Source organism: Ostrea edulis, chromosome 3 (assembly GCF_947568905.1).
Source record: "Ostrea edulis chromosome 3, xbOstEdul1.1, whole genome shotgun sequence".
NCBI lineage: Eukaryota > Metazoa > Mollusca > Bivalvia > Ostreida > Ostreidae > Ostrea > Ostrea edulis.
In genome coordinates this window covers 6,076,778-6,086,279 of record NC_079166.1, presented here as the reverse complement: position 1 = coordinate 6,086,279, position 9,502 = coordinate 6,076,778, and the positions used below count along the sequence as shown (strand labels likewise).

At 35.0% G+C, this 9,502-nt stretch overlaps 1 protein-coding gene across 1 annotated transcript; it reads right to left on the bottom strand.

The window, feature by feature from the left end:
- Positions 1-402: 402 nt before the first annotated feature.
- Positions 403-3,779, bottom strand: LOC130046274 (hemagglutinin/amebocyte aggregation factor-like). Its single transcript, XM_048909900.2, has 5 exons — positions 3,639-3,779; positions 3,026-3,258; positions 2,697-2,831; positions 2,419-2,542; positions 403-530 (listed from the first exon to the last, which is right to left on the bottom strand). The coding sequence occupies exons 2-5, from the start codon at positions 3,246-3,248 to the stop codon at positions 485-487; spliced, it is 528 nt and encodes a 175-aa protein (XP_048765857.1). The 5' UTR covers positions 3,249-3,258; positions 3,639-3,779; the 3' UTR covers positions 403-484.
- Between the last annotated feature and the right edge of the window lie 5,723 nt (positions 3,780-9,502).

Genomic DNA, 9,502 nt, shown 5'->3' with positions numbered 1-9,502 from the left:
TTTTAATTATTGCAATTCATTATCGAGTATGAAAATTATGTAAACTGTGTGAATAACACATAATGCATTGTAATTTCATCGTGAATATAGCGAACCCTATCCATTACGAAATTCGTGTATGGATTCAACAGAACATATGTTCATATTAGTTGTTCTATATTGGTAAAGTCGTCGCATAGTTACATGTAGAATGAATATACAATGTACATTATTTTAAAGAAACTCGCAACTAGCATCGATAACGTGATGACAAAATGCTTCATAAATCCATTCTACTGATTTCAATAAAAAAATAGGATTAAGGTACATATACATTCAAAGAGAAATCAAAGCTTGCTTAACAAGACCAGCACAAGATTCACCGTATTAAGGTGGTCGTTACAAAAACGCAAAATATACGAAAATTGAGAAACAACAAGGGTCTATATTTTTTTCTATATATTTATTGTATTAATCTACATTATTTGGGTAATGGGAATCCAACTCAATGTTTGGCGATCTGACAGATTTCAAATTTAAATCTTCGGTCCCTGAAAAAATAATAAATCAAACATTTACACTAAAGACAGGCTAGGGTAATCACACTAATATTGTTGCAATTGTATATTGTAAATATTGCTATTTTAATAGTATTTTCTAAATATTGCGATATCGATGGTAAATGTATTTTGTAAATGTTGCGATATCAATGGTGATTTTTAATTGTTGCGATATCAATAGTATTTTGCAAATGTTGCGATATCAGTATGTCTTGATGTAAGGTATGTGGGATTTTACCTGCCATCGGTTCGAAAAAGACCCGATCGCGAAAATTACTCGCGGCTTTCCAGTTAATCACATATGAATAGCGAAATAAAATAGCCAAAAATGAATGCTGATTTACAATGTACTGTAGACTAAAATTTTATGTGACTTTTTGAAATATATTGCCCGTGTCATTTTTCACGAGATCACATGGGCTAATGTTCGTGTTGTTTTACATTATTTGGATTTTTGTACCAAAGGGGGCTCTAGTGGTACACTGTAAATAAAACCACTCAAGGCCAAATCATCGAGTAAAATGGTAGTAGACTTTTTCATCTATCACATCATACTATTTGGTAAAGAAGTGTTCATTCAAAACACAAAATAACACTCTTTTATCTCAAATTCAACAAGAAAATGGTTGCATATCGAACGATTTTACAATATGAAAGGTGAAAATATCTCCGATAGGCAAAATACAAAATAGATAGTTGGGCAAACACCGACACCTGGACACACAAGAGGTGGGATCGAGTGCCTAGGAGGAATAGGGATCCCTTGTCGACAGGTAACACCCGCCGTGAGCCCTATGACTTCAGAAACATTTCACTTTTAACATATTTTAATCATATACAGTGATCCCCCGCTATACCCCCCCCCCGTTATAATGCCACCCCCACATATCGCCAAAAAAGTTCAAAGTCCCGTTTTCCTCACTATGTAAAACCCCGTTATAACGCCATCCCCCGCATACCGCCATCCACCAACCTATTTACAGGTACGATTAGGTCAGTTTCCGTTAAAATCACCCCAGCTAATTATCACCAATCAGCGGTAGGAAAATTTCAGTGAGTATCAAAGTTTGGAGCAGATAATAAGTTACGTAAATTATGATCAACTGAGTTCAAAAATGCAGTATTGTTTTTGAAATGTAAGTATGGCGGACACACCTACGTCTAAGAGTGTTCGACAAAACAAAAACTAGAAACCATTAAATACCCCTACCATTACGAGTAATTTACTACCACTGGACGTCGGGGTTATCCACGCATTCAAAGCATGATGTAGTAGATAAAATTTGTTTGATTTCTTATGACAGCTGTACACATACTCCCTCCCCCGATATAATGCCACCCCTTTACAATGCCAATATTGCCGAGGTACAAATTTTGGCGTTGTAACGGGGGATCACTGTACATGTATAAAATCAAACAAAATTAGTTAGAAGAGTTACCAATCTCATAAAACATAAAGAATGCAAAATTCAGAATACATTTTCATCATTATGATAATTATAGAATTCATGAAATATTGACTTGAAATAAACGAGGTTGTTGAAACTCCTGAAACTCCTACAATATCATTTGACAGTAACCTGCCTCCGTTTAAAAAAATGTCATACGCAGAAAATATTCCCTCGTATCGAAAAAACGGAATGACTGCAGGTGATAATTGCATATTGCTACGTGAATATGGAAAGTTGACGAAAGAGTAGCTCCATATGAAAGTAATGACTGTTCATTATCTTCACCTTTTCATATCATATATCATACCAGTGTATCGTATATTGTGTGTACCTTGCATGGGTGATAGCAAAATGAATACCCACTGATGATAATACATGTATGTGTTGGATGAAATACCAATCACAGAATGTGAACAGTATATACTCACTCTTTCTTATTGTTGTGAATACTGTTGATTCCTCTGATGACGTAATTGCGAGGGACGAAGTATGAAAAAGTTTCATCCCAGTTGTTAACCCAACCAGTCCATTTGCAGTTCTTGTGGTGATAGCCTTGAAATAGTTGTTCATTATTATTATCATCATCATTGTTATTATTATCATCTGCATGTATTTCTTTTACACAGTTTTCAATGTAGATTCCCTCTTTATCTCTTTTTATACAATTATGACTTATGTAGTCCTGGATTTGTGCGTTAACGGTTACCTGGTTTTGGAGTACAGCATCTAAATCTAAACACCCTGTCTTCCTTCTTATTGTTGTGTACACTAGAGACACCATTCAGATAACCCCCATTTGGACAAGTATAAAGGGCTGGCTGATCGTAGCTATTCACGTAACCTGTAGATGTGAATAAAACAATTCATTCTATACACCAATGAAGATATTTTGAAATGAATAGTTCTTTTTTCATATAAAGTGTACATTCACTCATGAATAAAAAGGTGTTATTGTCACTTACTTACTTCAATGTTTTATGGGAAATGATATATAATGTATCAATGTAGCTGTGTTGCAAATTTGAAGTAAAATACCTGATAATTTGCAAGAAATGGGCCCAGAGACTGCCTGAACAGGTCTACAGTTGAAATTAAATCGTCTGTCCTCCTTTTTGTTATTATGCATGGATACGACGTGAGAGATAGCACTATTAGTGGACGGGCACTGGAAGTTTAGCGGCCCGTCCCAATTGTTTTTCCACTGACCTGATACGTACACATACATCAGTGTAAAAAGTGCAAGCGTCAAGGCCCTCATTGTTTTAATTCTGAGCAGAAATATATAATTACGTGCACAATTGTTAATTTGATAGAAAATAATTATTCTATTCAAAATGGTATAACAACCATAATAGATAGATATTCATTCGTCAAATTTCAAAACAAAATGATATCATTCAGAAATATTTGTGTATTTTAAAATTTAGAATTGCATGTTGTTATCGATATCATTGTTATCATTCTATAGAATTTTCTTTCTTAAGAACATAGTAATTTTGTATATAGAAATTTCTAAATTTAAAACTTTCATTGAATGACAGTTATTTTAATCCAGAAAGACACTAAATGCTGTTTAACATCAGACAATTTGCACTATATGAGAGAGGAATAAAACTTTTTTGTTCAAATATTTTTAGTTGTTACTTACTTTTTCAATATTTTCCACAAGAGAAATGCTTGTGTTCCTTTTCCTTCAAGTAACGAACGATTAATATCTATTCTTTAAACATCGGCTTAAATACATTAAGGAAAACATGGGTGTGTGTAATTAACATAATAACCCGTGTAAAATCAGTCTTTTGAATATTTGTTTTTAAGTATAAAGGTCACGTATTCACCCACAAAGTAGGATGATGCATAAAACAGTTTCAAAAAATGATCTGGAAAACAATATTAGAATCCGGTCAGTGTTTACTTTCACCTGCACTAAGCCGTGGTTTACTTAGGTATCGATAGAAAAGCTAAGTACTTCATATAATTAACTTTGAAAGATAACAAAACAGACAATGTCTTGTGATTGATTTGGGAGGGGGTTAGAATTACGTGCTTATATTTATTCAAATTCAATACATGTATGATATCATTATTTTCATAATTTTGTGATATTTCGGTTTTTTTTTATAATTTGATCTAATTGAAATAGGAGATATACAATATGATATGAATATAACAGCAATAAAATAAAACTTTCTCTAAATAATTGGTCATGGTAATCTTGTAATAATAAAAGTTGATGCGTGGCCTTAGGTACTCTGGCGTTAGTTTTCATAATTCAACTTCAGTAAAACCACGAATCGGTATGCTATCAACAAGATGTTATTTGCCTATTATTAATGTGTGTCACAATTAATCACCGTATTTTTTCACCTGTTAATTCACCTGTCATGTTTGTATTGTGGGAAGGGACAGGTAAACACACCATGCGATGTTTTTCTATGCTTTATAGGGGAACGAGTAGATACTGACATAATATACCAAAGATATTTTAAACTTCTGTTCTGGTAAATGGTCACATAAAATAAATCCCGATAAAATAGCTTGAAATGCACTACGGTGAACCCAAACATAGACTGGATCAAGTTCTTGTATAGAATGGTAATGTTCTGTAAAAATGAATTGTCTAAATTAAAGGTTACGCCGACATTTGGAATTTTCAGAACATTTTTTTTTTATTGATTATCCCCATTTTTGAAATAAATGCAATGTTTAGTAATACGATTTGAGATCTATGCATTCAAAGAACAATGCTATGAAAGATAACGAACGGTGATCAATCTCATATCTATAGACCCATGTTTGTACCATTCTTTAGAATAGAATTAGGTTAATCAGTTAAGATTACTTGCAGCATTCGTCTAATGTTTAACCAGCTGTCCACAAGCACAACATATGTAAGTGTAAATAGTCATTACGGATGCTAAAACATCACTCCCTCTTCGAAGTATGATGAACGCAAATAAATACATCATTCTTCCACATGAATTTTAAAAAAACGGATTTCTACCCCGTTTACCTTCTTCCAAGATGTTTACATGTAAAACTTATACGGTACCAATTTTGATGCACCAGATGCGCATTTCGACAAATAATGTCTCTTCAGTGATGCTCAACCGAAATGTTTGAAATCCGAAATAACTATGAAGTTTTAGATCTAAATATAGCCAAAATCAGCGTGCCAAACAAGTGGAGCCAAATTCGTCCAAGGATAAGAGCTACGCATGAGGGAGATAATCCTTAATTTTGAAATGAATTTCTAAATTTTATAACAGCAATTAAATATACATCCGTATTTTCAAGCTAGTAACGAAGTACTTAGCTACTGGGCTGTAGAGACCATCGGGGACTAACAGTCCACCAGCAGAGGCCTCGACCCAGGGGTCATAATGTAAAACTTATACGGTACCAATTTTGATGCATCACTCAACTGTCGATGAAGTGATACATATTTAGATCTACATGGACATGGATGTTGACACCCAAGGTCATAGGACTGGGGATTCGTTAACATAACATAAGGACGCTGGTCGTGAGTCGTGAGCTCCGATTTTCAAATCAAATGAAAAAAGATTAACTTTAAGCTTCAACATAGGTTTGGTGTAGTCACGACTTCATGGCTTGAATTCATGACGTAATGTCCAAAAATTAAACGTTCTAACCACTGAAGTACGGTCAAGGTCATTTCCCACTAACATGAAATATGTGTCTTCATTCTGGTTATTCCTTTACTACCTTGACATAAACAACAGGCCCACGGGCGACATCGCTCACCTGAATCGCATAGGGCATGCTATTATTCAGCTAACGTGCTGTTTAAGCAAGTTTTGCATTCTTAAATCCAATAAGACTTTTGACTTCATATTGTCAAAGGACGATTTTTGGCCAGTTGTCAAGGAAAATGCCATTAAAGAAGAAATGGTTGATATTTCTAATAATGGTTTCATAGTTTTCCTTCATACAAATTAAATATATGGATCAGGAAAAGTTTCTGCAATCAATACAACCTATCATTGGGTCAAATGCTATCTGACGTGTTTCATACCGACTGTTAAGCCGTTCTTGGCACACTGATTTTGACTGCGGATATCTCCGTTTACCTGATCAGGATATAGGGCTCACGGCGGGTGTGACCGGTCAACAGGGGATGATTACTCCTCTAGGCACCTGATCCCACCTCTGGTGTGTCCAGGTGTCCGTGTTTGTCCAACTATCTATTTTGTATTGCTTGTAGGAGTTATGAGATTGATAACTGTTCGTTATCTTCGCCTTGCATATATAGATTTATATATATACATTGAGTCTTTGTATAATGTTATAGGGCTGATGGCAAAATGTGAAATATAGGAAGTATTACAAATTTAATGATCCCAACATAGAGTTAAGTAATGTGGCTTGCGACGACGGAGCAGTCGGTAATATGCACATTTTGTTTCATTTTTCATCTTTTTTAACCTTTCGAAATAAATTAAAAATCCAAAAAACCTGAATAAAAGCATGCCAATTCTGTATTGATAAAAGACCAAGTACACTGTGCATGTACTCATTGGACGGTTTCAAGATAGAATTTAACCTCTACTTTGTCATTTTTTATTTAAAACATTTTCTAATGAAAAATGTTGGAAATTAAATGTAATCTTATTCCTTAAACATTTCTATAAGTTAAATTTATTCTAATATAGGAGTTCCGACATTCCTCGTACTTATATTGAAAGTGAATGTTAAAATATGTGTAGGGTATGCGTGGTACATGTGTATGGGCAATTGCAATCTCAGACTTCAAGAAAAAAACGACATTGTTATACCTCATGGTATTTTTCTCTATATCAAAAGATGACAATAAGCCGAACATTTTCGCCAAAATACATGAAACTCTTCCGCATGATTGGTTCTCTGATATCTGGCCTAGGGATGATAGTCTTCATCCTATTCAACGGCAGCATATATTTCCCGTGCAATTCGGCATTATGACGTCAAATACAAAGTTCAGAGGCATATTTACCGTAACAACTATAACATAAGTTCGCAATATATGATGGAGCGATTCGATTCGTTGTCGTTTGAGTTTTTATTCTGATTTGGTATAGTAATATACCTACGTGTATCTAATGGTTAGGAAGGCGATAGTGTGTTTATTGTCACCCGAGATAAACTATCCCCCGGGTCTGCCCCTGCCTTGGGTGTTAGTTTCTCTCTCTGGTCACAATAAACTCGATAGATCCCTCCTAGCCATGGCATATGTATATGTATGCTAAATTGGTCACACAATTTTCAAAAGGGAAGGTTGGTTGAGTGGAGACCGAGGTATAGTTACCCCATATAATATGTATATATACGGATAATCATAAATAAATTGTTTTCAAACTTTAGAATAATGTTACAACTTCCCTGCAGATGTATTATCTCAGATGAGATAAGAGAGAACACAACATAACTACTTGAGAACTTTTTTTGTGTTTGGTGTATTTGGTCGTGGTACATAATAATGGACAATAAATAAATCTGGGGACGGCCGCCAGGTCGCCCCCAACAATGTACACTATAAGTGGGATAATTGTGCACTGGGTAAAACAATTTCTCAAATGCAAAACACCATGCACAGCAGAAATGTACACTGTACAATGATCCAACATCCCATAATCAGAGAAATGTACACATACAATGGGCCAATATTCCATCAAAAATGCCACATCAACGCAATATAATTGATAAATGTGTCAATATTCCACCAATCAATCAATGTTAAGTTCAAATGGGCCAATATGCCACAATAAGGCGTGATAAGCCAGGATGAAGCAGTTCTGAACAAATTGTCTCGTATGAGTTGGACATACCGAATGCAACTAAGGAACCATTTGATTTAACATTACTACAGTAATAGGAAGGCCCAGGACTCCGTCATGATTGCTCTTTACACAACCTCTAAATGTTAAATCTATCAGGAAATGTTTCATGTCACTACATCCCAACACTTTGCACTGAAATGCAATAGCAGAAGTAGATGTTCTCGCCGTGGATTGTATGTACCCAGGATGGACAATTGAGCTAGATTTAAATGGGTGTGAGCTCAAATGGTGGTGGTCATTGGAGACTAAATAGTTGCCGTACTCTGAACTGATCGAAGGCTTGTAGACCTACTGAATATGCTCGGGTTGTGTTAAATGCTAGTGGGGACCTAAAGAGGCTGTTTAGTCTATCTACAGTAAAGCATTGTGGAAGGATGCCTGGATTGTCTGGGGTGTTGGTTGGCTGTAGGGATTAAATCCCTACCTCTGCACCGCTGTTGACGAGCTATTGCATCGTGTATAGAATTATGTTTATCCGGAATGTGCTGTGCCTTAAATTGTAAATTGTTTGTTAACGTTACAAGCGTAAATGGCCTAATGAGGGACATTACCTGATGAGATGGTGATGATTATGAATAAGGTAAACCGAAACTAAGTTATCAATATGAAAGATGAGTGCGTGGGCCCATATGTGAAGGTCAAAACATCTTAGATTGAGCTGGATTACGCATTATTATCTGTTTTGAAGAGCTACAAAAGTGAAAATGCAATAGGGTGGTTACAATAGTGAAAACAAATCATACTTCATTTACAATAAATGTGCTCAAAATCAATGTTTTTCGGTTGTTGGTGATTGATACGGATTTAGTAATATTTTCGTATCGTATTACTGAATGGTCGAAAGGTTTTTAAACATAATGATACATTTTTATTGCTTGTAAGTAGGCATTATCATCGGGTTTTGGGATATATATTTCTGGGGAATGTCTTAAATCGTAGATAAGAACTTCCATGATATACACTATATTTAGAAACGAACGTTTGATTACAAAAGAATGTAGTTTCTTTTTCATTGAATATATCCATGACAGTTTGATGCATGGCATATGCGCTGGAGACTGACAAAATACGGACAATCACCGGAACACAGAAATTGTATGTAAACCACGGAAGGGTCATGGATAGATTTTTAATCACGGATTCATGGATACCAAAAATACAGAAATTCTCTCAATTGTTTTCGTTGAAAAAGCTATACGAAATATTAATTAAAATAAAATATATGACTTTTAGAATGAAAGAAATTTAGCTATTCTCTATCAAGGAGAAATGTAATGAATGATAGGTTATATAATTGCATTTCAACGAGTCCAATATTCGGATTCACATCATATATTTACCATGGTTGGCAATGAAGGAAATAGCAATTGTGTTTCCATTGTTCGGATTTCTGACTTACAATTGACTCACTGTACGTTTACAACGCCCCTTTTTCCTCTTCACACTTACTGCAATGTACCACTATTAGTACTATATAGCAATAGTTGAATCGCTTCTTCAGTCAGAAATCGGCTTCGAATGCTTACCTGACACCTCTTCATTCTTTTGCTAATGCGTCTGGCATTAGAAGAGAAATGCATTGTTCTTTTGGACATGACATCAGAAACGTTAGCATTACTTGTTAGAGTTCCGGTACATGAAAATAGTTTTCGAGGACACATCAAACATATTG

Bases quoted from the DNA above. Each gene is read 5' to 3' on its own strand.
- LOC130046274 (XM_048909900.2), bottom strand. From the start codon at position 3,248: ATGAGGGCCTTGACGCTTGCACTTTTTACACTGATGTATGTGTACGTA. The intron at 2,832-3,025 runs GTATTTTACTTC...TCACATCTACAG, and splicing joins CATTTCTTGCAAATTATCAG to GTTACGTGAATAGCTACGAT. The intron at 531-2,418 runs GTGAGTATATAC...TTATTTTTTCAG, and splicing joins ATTCACAACAATAAGAAAGA to GGACCGAAGATTTAAATTTG.